Source organism: Mustela lutreola, chromosome 15 (assembly GCF_030435805.1).
Source record: "Mustela lutreola isolate mMusLut2 chromosome 15, mMusLut2.pri, whole genome shotgun sequence".
Taxonomy (NCBI): domain Eukaryota; kingdom Metazoa; phylum Chordata; class Mammalia; order Carnivora; family Mustelidae; genus Mustela; species Mustela lutreola.
In genome coordinates this window covers 29,549,692-29,572,555 of record NC_081304.1, presented here as the reverse complement: position 1 = coordinate 29,572,555, position 22,864 = coordinate 29,549,692, and the positions used below count along the sequence as shown (strand labels likewise).

The 22,864-nt window shown below is 38.6% G+C and overlaps 1 protein-coding gene across 4 annotated transcripts in view; it reads right to left on the bottom strand.

The window, feature by feature from the left end:
* Positions 1–22,864, bottom strand: part of TOM1L1 (target of myb1 like 1 membrane trafficking protein) — a 55,648-nt gene that overhangs the window by 2,448 nt on the left and 30,336 nt on the right. For all 4 annotated transcript variants that reach the window (XM_059149755.1, XM_059149754.1, XM_059149753.1 and 1 more), the window contains 7 exons: positions 17,950–18,010; positions 17,456–17,573; positions 16,472–16,568; positions 6,382–6,433; positions 4,390–4,492; positions 3,639–3,720; positions 52–116 (listed from right to left, as the gene is read on the bottom strand). In XM_059149755.1, coding sequence (XP_059005738.1) covers positions 53–116; positions 3,639–3,720; positions 4,390–4,492; positions 6,382–6,433; positions 16,472–16,568; positions 17,456–17,573; positions 17,950–18,010 — 577 coding nt within the window. In that variant the 3' untranslated portion in view covers position 52. The remainder of the gene's footprint in view (positions 1–51; positions 117–3,638; positions 3,721–4,389; positions 4,493–6,381; positions 6,434–16,471; positions 16,569–17,455; positions 17,574–17,949; positions 18,011–22,864) is intronic.

Sequence of the window (22,864 nt, the reverse complement as noted above, 5' to 3'; positions counted from 1 at the left end):
CACTGGAATTCTATAGAATGGGGAATGTATGTTGTATAAATTGAAGTCTACCTCAGCAGTCACTTTGACTTTGAGCTCCTTTCTGCTGATGAACATCAATTTCTTCATAAACAGCTCTGAAAAAAACAAACCATCATGGCAAAAGGGTTATTATATTTCAAAGTACTATTTTGGCTTTTAACTACCAACACCTTAACTAAAAATCTGCCATTTAGGTATTCAGGCTGTATCAGTGAATAAAAACAGATCTCTGCCCTTGAAGCTTACATTACATTATAGCTTTCTTAGAGCCTAATGTAATTCCCATGCATCTTACAAATATGTATCTCGTATAACCAATTCATTTTAGTTGTGACTCAGTGAAAAATGTGGCTCAAATTTGGACAGTTTGCTCTCTGCTTTACCAAAAAAAAAAAAAAAAAAACCAAAAAACAAAAAATTCAGTTTTTCCAGGTTTCAAAGCATTTAAAAATACTAACATTCTATCTTCTTAACCTATGTTATTACAGTCGAAACTCCTGAGCCCCCTTCAACTTATAAGTGTCATCTCTATACCTCATTTATAGTAATTTTTCATGGCATCGTTCAGTTCTTTTTATCTGTCTTACATAGGCCTATACCTAAGAAAACATCTAAACCTACAAATACAACATTGATACAGTATAGTAAAACATAGCTGGGGAAAGAAAATCTTATAAAAAAATCATAGTACTGCGAAGCCGTGTTCATCAACGTTACGAGGACCCAAGAGGGTCCAGAAATTTTAATGTATTTCCACAAAGCTATTTCAACTTCTTTCACTCCTCACATCTCTGGTCCCCCTCCTCTTACCACTCTTGGTCAGAAACCTCACTTAAAAGTAAATTAAATGCCGTGGTATGGAAACTTGCTCATCTCCCTATCACCAAATCTTCATCTTCTTCACCTATACCATCTTTCTGGCTACACCTGGCTTCTCAAACATGTTACTCACTCAGTCTTCCCCCTTTTTGAACTTCTGGTCTCCCTGTCTATTAGATCCTACTGGTCAGCATTCACAGATGCTCCATCATCTCCTATTTTCTAAAATAAGGGAGTCCTCAATCCCATGTCTACTTGGAGTGATCATCCCAGTAACCTCTAGCTACCAACCTGTTGGCCACAATCCCTTCATATGGAAGTTTATAGTGTCCTCTACACTAACCATCCCTACTTCCTCCCTTCTGTTAACACACTAAAATCTGGCTTCTCTCCCCACCAATCTAGCAAAACAGCTTACATCAAGGATTTCCTTCTACTTAATTCATTAACTAGTTTTCAGTCATCATATCCTCTTTGATGGTTCATCACAGCTGTATACTCCCTCCTGGTTTCCAAATTGCTCTTCCACATCTGCTAATAATAAGGTCCCTATTGCTCTCTTTGCTCTTGGCGTTAGCTGTTCATTTCCTTGAATGTACCCAAACTCTGTCTACTCACAGTCTTTGTACCTGTTGTTCCCAGGGCCTACAAAACTGATTCCCAAACTTGTCACCTGACTGATACTTGAAGGTCTCAACCTTATTGTCTCTTCCTCAGGCTTTCTCTACCCCTCATTTAAATTAGTTCTACCTGTTACAATCTTTCAAGTCACCATGTTCTTTCATACCATTAACACGATCTGTAAATATATGTTTGCCCGTTTGCTTTCCCTTTTTTTTTTTTTTTTTTTTTTTTTTTTTTGAGTATGTTCCATGGAAACAGGGCTTGAATTAAGGACCCTGAGATCAAGCGTCAAGACACTTAACTGAGCCACCCAGGTTCCCTGATTTCTTCTTCCACAGATTTAACCTGCATGAGGATGGGGAGGACGCCTCTCACTCAACATTATAAATTAGGCATCAGTCATTGTCCTTGGCATATAGTGTTCAAGCATTTGCCAGATGAATCACGTGTACTTGTTTGTATACAACATAAATATTGTACTCCTCCTATCAGAACAGAAATTCTTAACGTAGGGTTCATGGACAACTAGTGATGTGAAAATTCCACAACTTTTTCTACAAGGCTTTGTGGTTTTCCTTAGGGAGAATTTCCTAAGGTGAATTTTAATGGAATGAAACACCCTACCCCTCAGAAAGTAAGAACATCACAATGGTAGAGGATTCCAAAGCTCCACTTCTTCAGCTTTTCTTCTCACTCTCTCTCAAATTTAATATCTGTTGCACTGCCATATCTACTTAAAATTTCCTAATTAACTGGAATATAATAAACTCCACTTCCTCTTTGGATGCTATGTGATTCTGATTCCTTAAGTGACAGATATATTCAGTGATACTTTATCAACCAGAATGACTTAGGGAAATTTTGCAATCCTACATTATGAAAAAAAATATTTAATGAACTTCTAGGGGCACCTGGGTGGCTCAGTGGGTTAAGCCTCTGCCTTTGGCTCAGGTCATGATCTCAGGGTCCTGGGATTGAGCCCCGCATCAGGCTCTCTGCTCGGTGGGGAGCCTGCTTTCCCTTCTCTCTCTGCCTGACTCTCTGCCTACTTATGATTTCTCTCTGGTAAATAAAAAAAATCTTAAAAAAAAAAAGTAATGAACTTCTAAGTCTGTTAAAATTCATAAATTATTCCAAAATGGATCACTGCATTATTGGTTTAAAACCAGAGGTCAGACCCTCAAATGTTTAACACATGCCAGGCTGATCAAATAAATGGACGAAGCGGGCCAGCCGGGGCCTGATCAACTGCAGCACATACCTTGCCTTAATGAGGCAGCTACTACTCAGTCCTAACGTAGTGCTAGCATTTAAAAATGCAGGCCTTGCTTTGCCACAGTACCGAAAGAATCCACAAGACCAGATACATACATACATACATATATATATAGATATAGATATAGATAGATAAATTGATAGATAGATTTTTTTTTTTTTTTTACAATATCCCAGTTTTTAATTTTTGGCAATTAATTTTTAAATGCACGGTTTAAATTCCACATAGGTCAAACAGAACACAGCTGTAAGGAAGATACTGCCTAAAGGCTGTCAGTTTCCTAACAATGGTTTCCATAAATGTGCTTTGATCCTTTTTAAGAATTCTGGGGGTAATCGTCAGTCAAAGTATTAAAGCTCTAATGAGCCTACTTACTGTTGCATAAATATATACACTTGACCAACATGATATCATAAAATAATGCTCTTAAGACCTTCAAGTTAAGAAGACACGTTTACACTAACTAATGCTTTATTAATCCGTTTTAAGTTGACAGAGTGAAAACTAAAAACAATTTTTTTTCTGATTAGTAAAGAACAGTTAAAATAATCCATCAATGTGGTATTACTTATGTCACCAATTAGCGAATATAGTGCCCTTCTCAAGCTGGAGAGAACCTTTCTCCCAAGGCATCTATAAGGAACCCGTTAATGTACACGATGGTTCCGGTTATTTCTTAATGTGCAGCCCCAGCATTTTTATTTTTTAGTCACAAGGCCGAGCACAATAAGACCATTAAGAGCAACAGCCTCCATAAAACCTCTTAAGTCATTTTTAATAAGGTCATCAATTTCTGCCAAGACCTAAACAAAATTAAATGTAAAACCAAGCTCTGTTAGCTCTGTTACCAAAAGGAACCGAGACGAAAAATAAATTAATCATTTTGTAAATGACTTACTCTGTAGTGACAGCAGGAGCTAAGGGATCAAACTCCATTACCTCGTAGTAATTGGGTGGCTGGAGATCATTCTTTGTCAATGCTTTAGGCAAAAAACAAAAACAAAAAAAACACCCAACCAGTAAACACACATTGTATTTTTCAAGAACACTAGCACAATTAATATTCTCTTTATGATTCAGACTTCAAACATTAGGTCCTAAGAAACCCTGACAACCAGAAATAAATGCAACTAGTATTCTGATGCTATTCCCACATGCAACAAATCTCTATATAACAAAAGGTCTTCCAAACTTCAGCTAAAGATCCATTTACCTCAGCATTCCAAATACAACATTCAGCACAACACAAGCATTTTTATAATCTAATGTCGGTCATAATGGTATCTGCCATGTATTTACTTCATGGAGCTTAAAAGGGCATATGAATGGGCGCCTGGGTGGCTCAGTGGGTTAAGCCGCTGCCTTCGGCTCAGGTCATGATCTCAGGGTCCTGGGATCGAGTCCCACATTGGGCTCTCTGCTCAGCGGGGAGCCTGCTTCCTCCTCTCTCTCTGCCTGCCTGCCTCTCTGCCTACTTGTGATCTCTCTCTGTCAAATAAATAAATAAAATCTTTAAAAAAAAAAAAAAGGCATATGAAGTTTTCATTTTTCCTCTCTCTATACCTATTTCCAATCAGAAGTAAATCTCTGACAGACTTCTATATTCTCACCAGTTTTCTTTTTCAATGCAAATAATTGGTCTCAAATACCTGGATGATTGCTGGGCAAGGAAGGCAATCTCTGGCTTGATAGTGTTGCTGGAATGTTCTGCAGACTAACTGGCTGTAGTACTGAATTTGAATATTCTGGAAACTGAAGAAAGCATAGCACAATGTTTAAATAAACATTATACATTAAGCTTTTCTTTTGTTTGTTAGATTCCCAGGCTTCTAAGTGGCACGATTCCAAGAACCATATACTCTCAATTGGACAAGAATTAAAAATTACGAACTATTAATTTTTTAGGTAATAACCATTTAGAACACTTACTACTTTTCTCTCTGGTTCCATGCCCACTGTACCTCATTTCCCATACAAAATGTAAAATTAACATGTTGCTTTAAAAAAAAAACATGTGGCTCAGTTTAGCTTCTGTTGTTTCCCATTGACTAAAAAATCTCACCCTCAAACAGGAAAATAAATCTTAACCCTACAGAAGGGCATAAGGTGATGACATCAAATCAGAACCGATAAAGTCTTAGAAATATCTTTCTTCTTGTAAAGTCCTCATTCATTTCACAAATATGTCCTGGGCACCTACTAGATGCCAGGCACTATAAATAGGCCAAGACCCTGTACCCTTGAAGCAGACAATCAACAAATCTAAATAGATGTCCGATAACAAGTACTCTTAAAAACAAACAAACCAACCAACCCAGCGTAACAGGGAGAATAAAGCCTGGAGTAGATGGGGTGGGCTATGCTGTGATAGTAGTGGTCAGGGAATGCCTCACTGTCGGAGGTGGGTGCTGGGAGTACCTAAAGGGACACAAGGTCATCTCTGAGGCAGAGGAGACCAGTGTGGCTGGAGCAGAGTGAGCCAAGGAAGAGAGGTGAGGTTAGAGAGGTAATGGGAGAGGAGAGATCAGCATTTCAGGTTTTTACACAGTAAAACAGAAGAGGAAAAATCATAGGGGGCTGTAGAGCAGTTAAGTAATACATGACTTTTTTTCCCCCCTTCTCCTAAGACTGCTCTGGTTTGAGAATAGATTGTATGATGGGGATGGGGGTGGAGAGGGAGGTGAAGGCTAAGGCAGAGTAACCTGCCACTGCAATATCCATCTGATGGCCTGGACTGGCATGCAGAAGTGGAGGCAGTGAGAAGTGCCTAGAAAATAGGTCTGCTGTGAAGTGAAAAGGTGAAAAGGTAGAGGTCATGCACTGTTTTCCAAGGTTTTGACTTAAGCAACTGAAAGAGTGGAGGGGTCCTTGACTAAGGTGGGGAAGCCTGAAGGAAGAGCATGTGGAGAGCCAGGACTGGGAAGAACACAAAAAGAGATAACTCAGAAGGCGGATTTGTGAGTTCTGAGTTTAGGGAAGGGGTTTGGGCTGGGGGTACCAGTTGTAAATTGTCAGAGTCTGAATGGTATTTTAAGATACGAGACTAAAAGACTGGAAAAACAAATGTGAAAAGAGAAGTCTGTAGCCTAAGCCCTGGGGTCTGCAACCCTGGAAGGCCAGTAGAGGAGTGGAGGCCAGCAAAGGAGATAGAGAAGTGGAATTAAGAGGACAAAAGTGAGTGGTGTCTGAAAGGCACGTGTGCAAAAAAGGAAGAAGTGAGTGATCCTGTCACCTGCTGCCAATAAATCAGGTAAGATGAGCATCGAAAATTACAGTAGTAGATTAGTAATAATGGAGGTGACTGGAGACCATGAGAAGAGCTATATCAGCACACTGGGAAGAATGAGAGCCTGTATGAAACCCACCAAATAGGATGGAAGGAAAGAAGAAGAGACAGCTACTATAAACACTAAAGGAATTTTGATCTGTAACCATTTTTCTAATAGAAGTAAGATTCAGCCTGCCTATTTCGAAAGGCTAAAAATAAGATAAAGAGAGATCCTAACAAGGACTGTATTAACAGGTTATAGAACATATAACACAACACTGAAAAGAACATGAGATTTAATGACCAGGAATTTCTTCTCAGCCATGATAATCTGCTGCCTGGGGTGCTGCCTGGGAAGGGTTTCAGTACTTACACTTTCATATGTAGGACTTGAGGTGATGTTTTGGCTGGTCCTTTGGGTAAACCTAGGAGAGTATGACAAGACAGCTTGATTACCCTATAGTGAGAGCACAAATGCAAAAAGATGACTTCCTATGAACAAAAGCTAAAATAAACCTTCAGACTGCAATGAAATATTAATTTTATATAACAACGGTCATCTGGTTTCAGTGTCCATCAGCTTTTGATGCCCAAATACCGAAGAGAATAAAGACAAAGCACTATCTCATGGCGGTGGTAGCCCCGAGATCCTGAAGTATACATACTAGTGAGAATAAGCCGTCAGTTTTTCCATCAGAGAAGCTATGACCCTGTCATTTCCTGAAGGATGAGAAGCAATCCAGAGTAGAGGTTAGGAATGAGGCAGGAAGGGCCCTAGTTTAATGTAAGATGCACACACACACACACACTTCAGTTTGTCTTTCCCACTGAGGGCAACTAAAAAACCTGGGAAGGATGCATGGGACAAATATTTGAGGGCTGATAAGTAAATAGTTTATAGGATAACTGGGAAAGAAGACTAGATTTTGAGTATCACCAAATCATTGTGAATTTAACTCCCCCCCCACCTTGTATACCCAAACCTGAATGCAATACAGCCTAAAACCCGAGTGGGCAGTGAGAACAGCCAGTTCCAGGAGAAGCTCTTTTGTTCTCACTCAAGGAGCAGGAGACAGAAATCCTAATGCTCAGAGATAGTGTGGAAATTCCTTTCCCCCTTTTTTTTCTTTCTGTTCTCTCATCCTCTAAACCTGAGGCAATCCCAAAGTGGCTGAAGTGACAGTAGAAGCAAGAGGGACCTGCAGAGGTTTATTCATCAGAGGGGACCCTTCTTCTCTAACAAGTGTAACTGTGGTCCCAAGGACAGCACAAACACTGTCTTGCTGTTTTTTTTCTTTTCTGTCCCACCACTTGGTCCCAGACACATACACAGTCAAGGAAATGCATCACATATAACAGGGCAACTGAATCTCCAGCTTTCTGACTGGAGGAACAAAAAGGCAAATCCTAGAAAAGCAAAAACCAGAGAAATAACAAAGGGAGGAATTCAGAAAAATCTTAAAAAGTTGTTTATGACATCCTGTGCTCACTTCTTGATCTGTGCCTCTGTGGATTTGATCCCAATCAGAATGCCAAAGATTCTGAGAACTAAACACATAGCCATCCAGACCTCAGAGTGGCACACATGAGACAGATCAGAATAGCACAACAAAGCTTTGAAAACATAACTACTTTGGAACCAGCTACCTCCATATTACCAAATCCAGCACAAAGGCAGTAGGCTAAAGCTGAAGCATGAACCCAAGGAGGTTGTTTGCCTTCTAAAATCAAAACAGCCCCATCCTTGACAGGATATAAATAAGAGGAAGTGTATCCTAACATTAAAAATGCCTAGGATACAATCCAAAATTACTAGGCATGTGAAAAACTGGAAAAATTTCAACAGGCAAAAGAAAAGGCAATCAACAGAAGTCGGTATCAAGAGGACACAGATGTTAAAATGATCTCAGATTTTAAAGCAGCTATTATACAAGTGCTTCAACAAGCAACTGTGAACACTCATCATGCAAAAGAGATGGGAATATAGAAAGTTGTTTCAAAGAAAAATAAGATACAAAGAAGAGCCAAATAGTAACTTTAGAATCAAAAATATAATAACTGAAGTTTTTTAAATTTATAGAATGAGCTCCCTAGAAAAACGGGGATGACAGAGGAAACAGGCAGCAGAGAAATCCAAGATGGCAGAGGAGTAGGACACCTTAGTTTTGTTGGGTCCCAGAAATGCAGTTAGATAGCTATCAAATCATTCTGAACACCTGTGAACTCAACCAACAATCTAAGAAAATAATAGCTGCAACTCTACAAATAGAAAAGAGACCACTTTCTTCAAGGTAGGAGGTGTGGAGAAGTGAATCTGAGGTGATATATTGGAAGATAAACCATGGGTGGGGGAGAGCTCTGTAAGCTGACTACCCAAAAGTGATAGAGCAGCAGAGCGCAAAATCAGGACTTTTAGAAGTCTGCTCTGGTGAGGGACATCCCAGCCTTGAAAGGCACTCAGGTGGCAAAGCAGGGCAGAATCTTAGGTGGGACAGTGTATGGTCTCAGAATCAAGGTGCTAAATGAAGAAGATATGTAGCCATGAATACTTTATTCAGCAAGGCTATCATTCAGAATAGAAGGAGAGATAAAGAGCTTCCAAAAAAAACAGAAATTGAAAGAATTTTTTATTACTAAACAGACCTGCAAGAAATATTAAAGAGTAGGGCACCTGGGTGGCTCAGTTGGTTAAGCATCTGCCTTTGGCTAGCACTGGGATCCTGGGGTCCTGGGCTCAAGTCCCACATTGGGCACCCTGCTTAATGGGGAGTCTGCTTCTCTCTTCTACTGTCCCTTCTCCCTGCTCATGCTATCTCTCAAATAAATGAATAAAATCTTTTTTAAAGGTGGCGCTTGGGTGGCTCAGTGGGTTAAGCCGCTGCCTTCGGCTCAGGTCATGATCTCAGGGTCCTGGGATTGAGCCCCGCATCGGGCTTTCTGCTCAGCAGGGAGCCTGCTTCCTCCTCTCTCTCTGCCTGCCTCTCTGCCTGCTTGTGATTTCTGTCAAATAAATAAATAAAATCTTTTTTAAAAATCTTTTTAAAAAATCTAAAGAAATATAAAAGAGGATTCTTTAAGCAAAGAAAGCACCCAAAAGTAACACAGACCAGAGACAATATAAAGAAACAGTGACTTTACAGGTAATACAATGGCACTAAATGTGTATCTTTCAATAGTTACTCAGTGTAAATGGGCTAAGTGCCCCAATCAAAACAAAACAAAAACAAAAACAAAACCCATTTATATGCTGTCTACAAGAGACTCATTTTAGACCCAAAGACACCTTCAGATTGAAACTGAGGGGGTGGAAAATAATTTATCATGCTAATGGACATCAAAAGAAAACTGGGGTGGCAATCCTTATATCAGACAAATTAGACTTTAAACCAAAGACTATAATAAGAGATGACGAAGGAAACTATATCATACTTAAAGAGTCTATTCAACCAGAAGATCTAACAATTTTAAATACTTATGCCCTTAACATGGGAGCAGCCCATTCTATAAACCAATTAATGACAAAACTAAAGAAACACATAATAAAATAATAGTAGGGGACTTTAACACCCCAATAGCTGCAATGGACAGATCATCTAAACAGCAGAACAAGAAGCAAGAACTTTATTATTATTATTATTATTTTTAACTTATTTTTAAATTAACATATAATGTATTATTTGTTTCAGGGCAGAGGTCTGTGTTTCATCAGTCTTATACCCAGAGCTCATTACACCACATATGCTTCTCAATGTCCATCACCCATTTACCCTTTTCCTCTAACCCCCTCCCCTCCAGCAACCCTCAGTTTGTTTCCTATGATTAACAGTGTCTTATGGTTTGTCTCCCTCTCTGGTTTTGTCTTGAAACAAGAGCTTTAAATGACACACTGCACCAGATGGACTTCACATATATATTTAAAGCATTCCATCCTAAAACAACAGGATACACATTCTTCTTGAGTGAACATGGAATATTCTTCAGAATAGATAACATACTAGGGTCACAAGTCAGGTCTCAACTAGTACCAAAAGACTGGGATCATTCCCTGCATATTTTTGGACCACAATGCTTTGAAACTGGAACTCAATCACATGAAGAAATTTGGAAAGAACTCAAATACATGCAGGCTAAAGAACATCCTACTAAAGAATGAATGGGTCAACCAGGAAATTAAAGAATTAAAAAAATTCATGAAGACAAATGAAAATGAAAACACAACTGTTTAAAACCTTTGGGATGCATTGGGGTGCCTGGGTGGCTCAGTGGGTTAAGCCACTGCCTTTGGCTCGGGTCATGATCTCAGGGTCCTGGGATCGAGTCCCACATCGGGCTCTCTGCTCAGCAGGGGGCCTGCTTCCCTTCCTCTCTCTCTGCCTGCCTCTCTGCCTACTTGTGATCTCTCTCTGTCAAATAAATAAATAAAATCTTAAAAAAAGAAAAAAAAAAAACCTTTGGGATGCATCAAAGGCAGTCCTAAGAGGGAAATACATAGCAATACAAGCCTTTCTTGAGAAATAAGAAAGTTCTCAAATACACAACCTAACCTTTCACCTAAAGTTGCTGGAGAAAGATCAGCAAGAAAAGCCTAAACCCAGCAGGAGACTAGACATAACAAAAATCAGAGCAGAAATCAATGAAATAGAAACCCAAAGAACAGTAGAACAGATCAATAAAACTAGGAGCTGGTTCTTTGAAAGAATTAATACAATTGATAAACTCCTAGCCAGACTCATCAAAAAGAAAAAAAGGAGGACCCAAATGAATAAAAATCATGAGTGAAAAAGGAGAAATCATGACCAACACCAAGGAAATATAAACAATTCTAAGAATATTTTATGAACAACTATATGTCAAAGAATTAGGCACTCTAGAAGAAATGGATGCATTCTTAGAGACATATAAACACCAAAACTGAAACAGGAAGGAACAGAAAACCTGAAAAGACCCAGAAGCAGCAAGGATCCTGAAAAAGTGATTAAAAAATCTCCAAGAAAAGGGGGCCAGGGCCAGATGGCTTCCCAGGGGGAATTCTACCAAACATTTATTTAATTTATTGAAGATTTTATTTATTTACTTGACAGACAGAGATCTCAAGTAAATCTCAGACGGAGAGGCAGGCAGAGAGAGAGAGAGAGAGGAGGAAGCAGGCCTCCTGCTGAGCAGCGAACCTGATGTGGGGCTCAAACCCAGGACCCTGGGACCATGACCTGAGCGAAAGGCAGAGGCTTTAACCCACTGAGCCACCCAGGCGCCCTCTACCAAACATTTAAAGAATTAATACCTATTCTTCTGAAGCTGTTCCAAAAAATAGAAATGGAAGGAAAACTTCCAAAGTCTTTTTATGAAGCCAGAATTATCTCGATCCCAAAACCAGACAAAGACCCCACCAAAAAGGAGAATTATAGACCAATATCCCTGATGAAGATGGATGCAAAGATTCTCATCAAATACTAGCCAATAGGATCAAACAGTACATTAAAAGGATTATTTACCACGACCAAGCGGGATTTATTCCTGGGATGCAAGGGTGGTTCAACATTTGCAAATCAATCAATGTGATACACTACATTAATAAAGGAAAGGACGGGAACCATATGATCCTCTCTGTAGATGCAGAAAAAGCATTTGACAAAGTACAGTATCCTTTCTTGATTAAAACTTCACAGTGTAGGGACAGAGGGAACATACCTCAGTATGTTCATAAAAACCATCTACCAAAAGCCCACAGTAAATACCATTCTTAATGGGGAAAAACTGAGAGCTTTTCCGCTAAGGTCAGAAACAAGGGAGGGATGTCTACTATCACCACTGTTGTTCAATATGGTACTGGAAGTCCTAGCCTCAGCTATCAGACCACAAAAAGAAATAAAAGTCATCCAAATCGGCATAGAGGAAGTCAAACTCTCACTCTTCGCAGATGACATGATACTCCATGTGGAAAACCCAAAAGACTCCATCCCCAAATTGCTAGAACAGGAATTCTGAAAATGGCAGGATACAAAACCAATACACAGAAATCAGTCACATTCTATATGTTAACAATGAGAGGAAAGAGAAATTAAGTAGTTGATCCTAATTACAATTGTAGCACCAAAAACTGTAAGATGCCTGGGAATAAACCTAACCAAAGTAGCAAAGAATCTGTATTCAGAAAACTATAGAACACTCGTGAAAGAAACTGAGGAAGATAAAAAGAAATGGAAAGATGTTCCATGCTCACAGATTGGAAGAACAAATATTGTTAAAATGTCTGCTACATTTATAATCTATACATTCATGGTGATCCTTACCATAATACCATCAACTTTTTTTCACAGAGCTGGAACAAATAATCCTAAAATTTGGAACCAGAAAAGACCACATGAATAGCCAAAGGGATATTGAAAAAGAAAACCAAAGCTGGTGGCATCACAATTCCAAACTTCAAGCTCTATTACAAAACTGTAATCATCAATACAATATGGTACTCACATAAAACCAGACATACAGATCACTGGAACAGAAGAGAACCCAGAAATGGACCTCTATGTTCAGCTAATCTTTGAGAAAGCAGGAAAGAATATCCAATGGGAAAAAATACAGTCTTTTCAACAAACGGTGTTGGGAAATTTGGACAGCCACGTGAAGAATGAAACTGGACCATTTTCTTACACCAAACACAAAAATAGATGCAAAATGGATTAAAGACCTCAATGTGAGACAGGAATCCATCAAAATCCTAGAGGAGAACACAGGCAGCCGTAACTTCTGTCTAGACCTGTCTCCAAAGGCAAGGGAAACAAAGGCAAAAATGAACTACTGGGACTTCATCAAGATAAAATGCTTTTGCACAGCAAAGGAAACACTTGACAAAACCAAAAGACAACCGACAGAATGCGAGAAGGTATTTGCAAATGTCTTACCAGATTAAGGGCTAGTATCCAAATATCTATAAAGAACATATCAAACTCAACACCCAAAGAACAAATAATCCAATCAAGAAATGGGCAGAAGACATAAACAGACATTGCTCCAAAGAAGACATAAAAATGGCCATCAGACATATGAAAAATATTCCACATCACTCAGCATCAGGGAAATACAAATCAAAACCACAATGAAACACCACCTCACAAACCAGTTGGAATGGCTAAAATCAACAAGTCAGAAAATGACAGATGTTGGTGAGGATGCAGAGAAAGGGGAACCCTCCTACAATGTTGGTGGGAATGCAAGCCGGTGCAGCCATTCTGGAAAGCAGTTTGGAGGTTCTTCAAAAAGTTGAAAGTAGAGCTACCCTACAACCCAGCAATTGCACTACTGGGTATTTACACCAAAGATACAGGTGTAGTGAAAAGAAGGGGCACATGCACCCCCATGTTTATAGCAGCAGTTTCCACAACAGTCAAAGTATGGAAAGAGCCCAGATGTCCATCAACAGATGAATGGATAAAGAAAATGTGACACATATGTAAAATGGAATAGTACTCAGCCACCAAAAAATTGAAATCTTGCCATTTGCCAAGGACATAGTGGAACTAGAGGGTATTACACTAAGCGAAATAAATCAGTCAGAGAAAGATGATTATCATATGATCTCACTCATAAGTAGAATTTAAAAAAGAAAATAGGATCATCGGGAAAGGGAGGGAAAAATAAAACAAGATGAAATCAGAGAGGGAGACAAACCACAAGAGGCTCTTAAACATAGAAAACAAATGCTGGAGAGGGGGCTGCATGGGGGTGACTGGGTGATGGACATTAAGGAGGGCATAATGAGCAACTAATAATACATTATAAGTTAATTAATTGAACTTAAATAAAAGATTTATTTATGTTAAAAAAAAAGAAAAAGGCAGCAGAATTGAACTTAAATCAATAGAAATTATCCTATCTTAAGGAAAAAAACAAAACAGAAAAAGAGTGAAAAAAGTAAGGAACAGAACTCTAGGCATTTACCAGACAATGATATCAGATCTAATAGTTGTGTCATCAAGAGTCCCAGAGGAACAGTAGAACATGTAGTTTTGAGCAAATATTTGAACTATAAGGCTGAAAACTTCACAAATCCGGTGAAAGACATAGACCCACAGATTCAACAAATGCAGTATAGTAGGTTGAATGGTGCCCTACCTGCAAAAGATATCTCCTTGTCCTAATTCCTGGAACTTGTGAATGTGACTTGATTTGGAAATGGATCTTTTCAGATATTTTTAAGCTAAGGATCTTGAGATTATATTATTATATTAATTGAATTATATTAATTGAATGAGCCTTAAATCCAATGACAAGTGATCTTAAAGAAAAAAGCAGAGGGAGATTTGAAACACACAGATCAGACAACATGAAGGTAGAGGCAGAAAGTGGAGTGATGTGGGCCAAGCCAAGGAAGCAAACAAACAAACAAACAAAAAAAAACTGCTAACAGTCACCAGAAGCTAGAAGAATGAAGAATGCTGCTAGTCTCTAAGAGTCCTGCAGAGAGTGTGGCCCTGCAGATTTCAGGTTTCTAGCCTTCAGAAGTATGGGATATTTATAAGCTTTATAGAGACATTTTTATAATTGGATTTCATCTATATAGTCACTTCTTATTACACAACACGATTTGCAGGATAAAGGAAAACAGAATCAGTTACTTTGCATCACATTATTTACTAAGCAACTTCCTGGAAATCTGCCTACAGCATTGCAGCATTGCTTGCATCACAGTTATGTGATGGTACCGACCGACTAGTTGTTTACAACACAGCCACCGACACTATTCGTTATCAACACGTGAAGCTGTCCTCAGTCCTCTCCTTCCCTTTTGTTTCTTTCTTCCCATTTTGATTCTTCTTTCTCATTTCCCTTCTCTGCCTCTGCCCCACCCTCACTCCTTTTAAGTAGAAAAGTAATTCAGTGCTTGAGCACAAACACTGGGTAACTCTAAAAACATGTCTAAATCCACTGATGTGAAAACCCATGTATTTTTATCAAGATATGCCAAGCTATGTTGAATGAAAAACAAATGTGAGGTTCATAGGGGTATGTAGAGTATGAGTATGCTATATTTAATAAAGGAGGAAAAAATCGTATTCATTATTTACTCAAAGACACTTTGGAAGGACAAGTAAGAAAATGGCTATCAGGGTAGAAGCAAGATTTGACATAAGGGGAAGCAATGGGGTAGGGTGAGATCAAGTACTGTCCTTGCAGATCTTTTTATATCATTTTGATACCTGAATCATGGAAATCCACTATTACCTAAAATACTACATTTAAAAGGAAAACAAAACCCCAGCCTTTCATACAGAAAATCCAACTTCTGTTTATTTTTTGCTATATCTAGTGTATCCAGCTTCTCCTTGACCTTAAGGCAATTGTGCCTTTTTCAGTTTCTTCTGCATCCTTCTTGTGTTTCTTAACACAAAGAGGCAAATGTTTATATTATTTCTTACTTTCTTATGCAAACATACATTACTTTGCACACTTTTTCACTTCATCATAATATATTGGTGATTGTTCCTCAGAGAGAGTCTACTTTTGTCCCCTGGTTGTGTAATAATACATTGTGTAGATATTTAGGCCACAGCTGATGCATAGTTGAGTCATTTCCAATTATTAGCTACGCCCAAATGTTGTCAAGAATAATCTTGTGAACACCTCATTTTGCATAAGCAAGTATGAGTTCCTAGAAATGAGATGGTGGGTTCAAAGACAAATGCATTTATAATTGTAACAGATATTACCACTTGCCCCTCAAAAGAACTGCATAATTTTATGATAGTAGCTGTTTTCCACCGCCAGTAAAGTCCATTAACAAACATTCAGACTCTTACCAATCTGTGAGGTGAAAAATAAAAAGTCACTGTAGTTTTATACTTCCATAATTTTAAGTAAGGTTGAGCATCACTGCATCTGTTTATGGACCATCCATCTCTCTTTTCTGGTGACCTATCAATTCATCTGACCTGCTTCTTCATAGCTTATGAACTTGGGCCGTTTCAATTCCCTAAATCTCAGCCTCTTCTCCTGTAAAATCGGCATAATGACAACAGCATAGATGCAAGAGTTTTTGCAAAGATTAAATGGAATAAACAAACACAGCTTAGCAAAGTGCCTGGCACATGGCAAGTGCTCCATAATTCGTGTGGCCATTTTTTTGTTTTACCTCCCTTGTCATTCAATTCCCCTTGTTCTTCCCCCACTGTTACCACTGAAAAATAAATAATTTTTGGAAGGCTTACCACCTAGACTGCTGTATTAGGGGTTACATATAGCATCTCAAGGAATACCCTAGAAGTATTCTCAGAAGAAAAATGAAGGTTCACCCTGGTGAAGTTTCTCATCCAGGGTCACGCAGCTGGTAGGAAGCAGAGCTGAGAGTCTATCGCAAGACTGTCTGATTCTCAAGTCTCTACATTTCCTCTTACGTCATGCTTTCTTAAATATAAGGAATCAGAAGAAGATGGTATTACCTCTGTGGTATTACTGGACATACTTACAAGGGTGTTTCCATATTTTCCAAGGCTAGCAAATCCACCTGTGGACGAAGACTGGGGTTCAAGTTGTTTGTTACGGCAGGACTTGGAGAGCTAAAATCTAGAACAAAAAAATGGACTTGTTTCGCTTTAAAAAACATTTTTTCATTCAGTTATTCTGGCTCAATTTTACACATTAAAAACAAAACAAAACAAAACAAAACAGATATTTCTGCCACCGTAAAATCGTTTCCTCAAACAAAAATTAAAGGACATTATTAAATGGTAACTGGGAAGAGAAATGCTGCCACAAAAAAGGATGTTGTGAAGGTAACAAATGTTATTATATTGGGTCTTCTGAAATCCCAAACTGATCTAGAATAGAAAGAATTTTGTGTGTCTTGTTCTCTCAGGCACAAAAGTAAAAAGCCAGGGCACATATGGAGCTCTACCCTCTTCTCCCCAAGCTCTCAACTTCCTATAATCCTGAGACACCCCGAAGTAGAAAAGTCTCACAGGTTGGATGGCTATAAGGTGGCAGACAGAGGATTTCCACTTGGACTTCTACCTCAAAAACCTGTGTTTTTTTTTCCTCCACATTTCACCACCATGTAGGTCAGTCCTCCTAATTCCTGACTTTCTCGATCAGCATCAAAAATATTCCCTTACCTAATGCTGTAGCCCAGCAGAGAAACCCAAAGGTCATAGTGTGTGGTACAGAGTGGTTTTAAGTGTGGCCATGATGTTGAACCACCTCTATAAAAGTAGACCAGGTGAATTTGATGCGATTCTAAGCCAGAGGATGAGTTTCAGGGATCCCCCTCCCATATATCCCACTTCTGGGTTTGACCCAACCATTTGCCAAGGAATAATTACATCTCCTGATACAGTTCTCTGACATTCAAACGGACTTCAATCCTTCCCAGGTTGCATTTAATCATGAAACCAAGCAGAACTGTTTCACATAAAGCTCTTCTGCTGGTCTGAAAGGCCCATGTGCTTATTTACTTAAGTCTGAAAGCTGAGCATTCATGGTGTTGATTTCTCCCAGAGTGGCCCTAGGCATTGGAGGACTAAGCCTAAGGTCCAAGAGATCACAGGATGGGGCAGAAGGTTCACTGGTAGTCTGAAAACAAACAAAAACACAATTCAGAAAAAAAATCTCAGTTTATCATGGCTTTCTCCCCAGGGACTTTTTTTTTTTTTTTTTTTTTAAAGGAAAATCCTATTTGGATGCATCTCGAAGAACTCTATTCAACAGGCAACACTCGTACTAATCGCATCTCACCATCTACGTGAGTTGCTGCTTAATCAAACAATCTTTTTAAGACCTCTCACTAGTAGCTTAATAATATCGAGTTGTTAAGGCAAATACCACCACCAAAACCACTCCAAATTGTTAAGGAATATCTCCTCTGTTTTAAGACTTGTTTTAGGTAAGTCTCATTCCCTACAATTTGTAAAATGTTCAATTGTTTTTTATAACATTTCTGTTCACTTACATTGGCATCTTCCCTCTGGTTCCTATTCTGCTCCAAAATCCTTTGTTGGTTCCGAGTGAATCTGTTTGAGTTAGAAAAATTTAAGTATTTGAAAGAAAAAATAGGTGAAATGCTATAATCCTTAACAAATTATTAACACACAAATATTCAGGAACAAAGATAATCAGCCTCATCCCCACTGACTCCTAATAAAGTATGTTAATAACTTTAAAAAAATTTCTTTCCATTTTATAAGGGTAGTAATGCCTTTAGAGAAAACTATGATAAAATGAATGTATATTAAAAACTAGTAATAGGGATGGCTTAGATGGCTCGGTTGGTTGAGCATCTGACTCTTGATAACTGGCTTAGGTTGTAATCTCTGGGTCATGAGATCAAGCCCCACATCAGGTTCCGTGTTGGACGTGAAGTCTGCTTGAGGTTCTCTCTCTCTCCTCTGCCCTTCCCCACTCCCACCCCTGGCTTGCTCATGCGCTCACTCTCTCTCTTTCTCAAATAAATAAATGAAATCTTAAAAAAAAAAAAAAAAAACTAGTTGTAATTCCATCACCTAGAAATGGTCCCTATTAATATCACAATGTATTTCCTTTTGGTATCTTTTTCTGTAAGTTAATCTATTTTTAAACTTATTTGCGATTATATTTCACATAGTTCTGTATCTTAATTCAGTTGTGTTGTGAGCATTTTCCAGTTATTCAGAAATGCAATTTTTAGTGGCTGCATATTTTACCTTATGAACATAGCACACATTTAACTACCTTTTTTTTTTGAAACAAACAACCAACCAACCAGATTTTATCTATCCATTGGAGAGAGAAAGAAAGAGAGTGCACATGAGCAGAAGAGGCAGAGGGAGAGAGGGAGAGGAAGAAACAGACACCCCACTGAGTGTAGAGTCCGACACAGGGCTCAACCCCAGAACCCCGAGATCATGACCTGAGATGAAGTCAGATGCTTAACCCACCTAGCATCCCCACACTTAACTACTCTTAAATATTTCACTTGTTTCCAATCCCATTATAAATACTATTCCATAAAAATTCAAATACATTCAACCTATTTTCATTGTTTCTCTTGATTTTTATGATGCCTGATATCTACTAAAAATATTGAACTTTACAATTTTACATTGCTCATACATTGGGAATAAAGAGAGCAGATAAATAAATGAACAATAGTTTTGAAGGAATAGTGAAGTTGAAGGCAGTAGTCCAAGGATCAAGTGTCAGCTTTATTATCACAAAACTGTAGGATCGTGGATATAACTTCTGATCCTCAGTTCTCTACCTGCTAAAAGAGGATAGCAGCATTTGAAGCATTTCCTCAGAAAGTTATTTTCAGGGGTGACCCCTAGAAAGATAATACAGGTGGATTAATGCAGAAATGCTTTGCAAACTAAGAGTTGCCTTAGCAACATACTAAATTAGAACATGCACTTAGGTTTAAGGATTTTTCCCCTTCTAAAACACATTTTTTCCTCCACCTCCTTATGGCACTAGCTTCTTCTACATTAGTTATGTGCTGGGTATGAACCACCCTCACAGATCAACCCTCGAGCAACAAACTTGTTTTCTTATTTGCACAACTCTTCTCTAGATGTAATGAGCAGACACTTTAGGGGATGTTGGAATAGGGCAAATGTATTTTGCACATAGATGGATGAGAATCTTTGGGGGAACAGAGGGCAGACTGTGATGAACAGAATGGAGATTCCCCCCTTCCGAGATACCCATATCCTATCACTGGAACAGTGAATGTGTTAGCTTGGAAGGCATATGGAAGGTTGCCTTAATAGGAAGAACTTAATAGGGAGATTAGCCAGGACTGTACAGATGAGCAATGTAACCACAAAGGCCCTTAAATGTGAAGAGACATGCAGAAGAGGAAGCAAGAATGATACAATATTAAAAAACTCAACGAGACGATGTTGGCTTTGAAGATGGTGGAAAGGAATCATGAGCCAAGGAGAGTGGGCAGCCTTGAGAAGCTGCAAAAGTTAAGCAAATGGATTCTCCTCTAGAGCCTCCAAAAACGAATGTAACCCTATCGACACCATGATGTTAGCCTGGCAAGACCTATTTTTGGACTCTTACCAAACTAGGTAATATGTTTATAATGTTTTGAACCACTAAATTTGTGATGATTTGTTATAGCAGCTATAGGAAACTAATACACCAAGACTATGATCTTTTCCAGGGGCAAAATATATTTCTCAGAAGCTTCAGACTTAAGTGTTTCTGTCCCACAGTTGACTGCAGTTGCTTTTGGCACACATGGTTCAGAGCTGAACCGGAAGGAGCCATTCACAGAAGGAACCCAATCTCTTGATATCTAGGCATTCCCCTTCAGAAGTTATGAGTCCATGGTCTTCATGGTTTGTAATAGAATTCGCCAAAATGAAAACCAGAAGGCAGCACTCTGCTGACAGCCATGTGGTCTTCCTGAGCTATCTTCCCACTTAACCAAGATTTATATCACACAAAACAAAAGGCAAGAAGTTGAGTTTGTTCAGTGCTCAGACAACACTGGTTGCAGGGCTCACATGCTCAATCAATGCCCAGTCATCTTTTCACATGAAGGGCCTGTGGTCTCTGATAAGGTAGTACATAAGAGACAATGAAGGAAAAAACTCCATTTCACAGCTACTGGTTTTATGTCACTGATTCTCTTGGTTCATTCATGGATCAACAGAAAAATCTAATCAGTAAGTTAAATGGCCCAGTGGGATACTAATGGGGAGGAGGGAGAAATTAATATTTAATGAGTGTCAACATGCTAGCACTCCCCAAGATGCTTTTATGTACATTAATTCATTTAGTTCTCAAAACAAAAATGAAACCTTGAAAAGAGGTAATACTATCCTCTTTAATAGACAGGAACAAACTTAAGTCTTAAAAAGGTAAGCAGTTTTCCCAGAAATCCTCAAGATTTGATTCATAAAAATTTTTTTTGAATCCAGCCCTGTTCCCCTATTTCCATTATGAACCACTAAGTAGGGTCCACACAAGGGAAAAGTGTCTCACCCACAACACCAACATCATTCCTATTGAGAGATGAGGATCTAGAAAAAGTGTGGGGAGCTCAGATGCTCTGGAATTACTAAGACAGGAAGTCCTAGGGATAGTTTTAGAAAGAGACCAGGACCAGGAGACTTGTCTGGGGCTATGGGGCTTTTTTCCCCTCCTTCTTTTTTCAGGTTCCTAATAATGGATCTTTGGGTGTATTTATGTACACTGCTTTACACAATATTTTAAAAGCACTGAAATAAGTTGTTTTATATAGGTAATATTGTTAATTCAGAAAAAAACACACAAAAAAACCCTCAAAAAAACAAACAAAAAAAGATTTTAATTGTTAACTCAGATTCATTTGTTTTAACTTTTTATTAGGAAACTTTCAAACCTATAGGAAAGTAAAGAGAACAATATACTGAACACCCCTGTATTCCTCAGCTAAGTTTAATAACTGTGTATCTTTTGCCGTATTTGCTTTATGTATTTTTTGCTGAAGTATTTAAAATTATGTTATATAACTTTATTACATTTATATTAAATATATTATTTATTTAATATAAATATATTAAAATATATAACCATGACATTTCATCCCTAGATATTTTAGAAGGCATTCTCCAAAAATAAAGACATTTTTCAGCTTAACCACTGACTTAACCATTGTATTTTCCTCCTTAAGCTCTTAATATTAATTAATATTCAATCCAGGGGCGCCTGGGTGGCTCAGTGGGTTAAACCGCTGCCTTCAGCTCAGGTCATGATCTCAGGGTCCTGGGATCAAGTCCCACATCGGGCTCCTTGCTCAGCAGGGAGCCTGCTTTTCTTTCTGCCTCTCCCTGCCACTCTGCCTGCTTGTGTGCTCTCTCTCTGACAAATAAATAAATAAAATCTAAAAAAAAAATTAATATTCCATCCATATTCAAATTTCTCCCATTAGCAACTAAATGATTTTTAATGTTAGCGTGCTCAAAGTAGGATCCAGGCAAAGCCCACACACCACATTCGGTTGTTGTTCCTTTATTTTTTAAATTTAAATTTTTTTTTTAACCTTTTGACTCCCTTCTCCCCATTCCTCTCACCTCCCACCTCCTGTGTCTCTAGCAAGCACCACTGCATTCCTCTGCACCTACGAACGTGGTTGGTTTTGTGTTGTTTTTGCTTTTCTTGTTGGATTTTTTTTGTTTGTTTGTTAGATTCCACAGGAAGCTATATTTTTATACATTAAGACAGAGGAAAAAGTCACCTGTCAGTGTAGGCATGCCCTAGCTCCTGGTGGGGGGCAGGGAGTTTGGATCCTAGCTGCTCACTCTCTTCCCAGGCCTGTGTGCTTTTCTGTAGCTTCACAAACCCTCCGAGCTCCTGCTCTGCATCGTGCCCCATCGATGCCCCCTCATTTTGCAGTACTCACCACACCTGCACTTCCTCATCAACACTGCCCTCCCTCCTCTGCACTTGGATTACATCTGGCTGATACGCTTACTGAGCAGACCCCCTGCACTTTGTTTCACTGCACTTATTTCAATTTCCAAGTGTGTCTACTTGTACTTAAAGGCGTTTTCCTGACTTAGAGCCTTGTCTATTCCGATAGATTATAAGACTCTTATTTTGATGAATGAAGGAATTAGAAACAACTAAAACACCTAATAAGTGAACCGGGAAAGACATAGACTATTATGGAGCGCTTAAACATAACAGCTTATCAAAAGGAATTCAAAGCACAGACCACAGAGATACTTGTTACACGGTGAATAAAATCGAGAAAAACAGAAGCATATGTTTTTTTCCATGATCACAACTATAAAAATGCAGAAAAAAGGCGAAAACATTATTGACAAAGTGGTGAGTATTTAAAATTTTTGCCTTCATCGTTTTCTGAATGGAAATGAAAAAAGAACAACTCT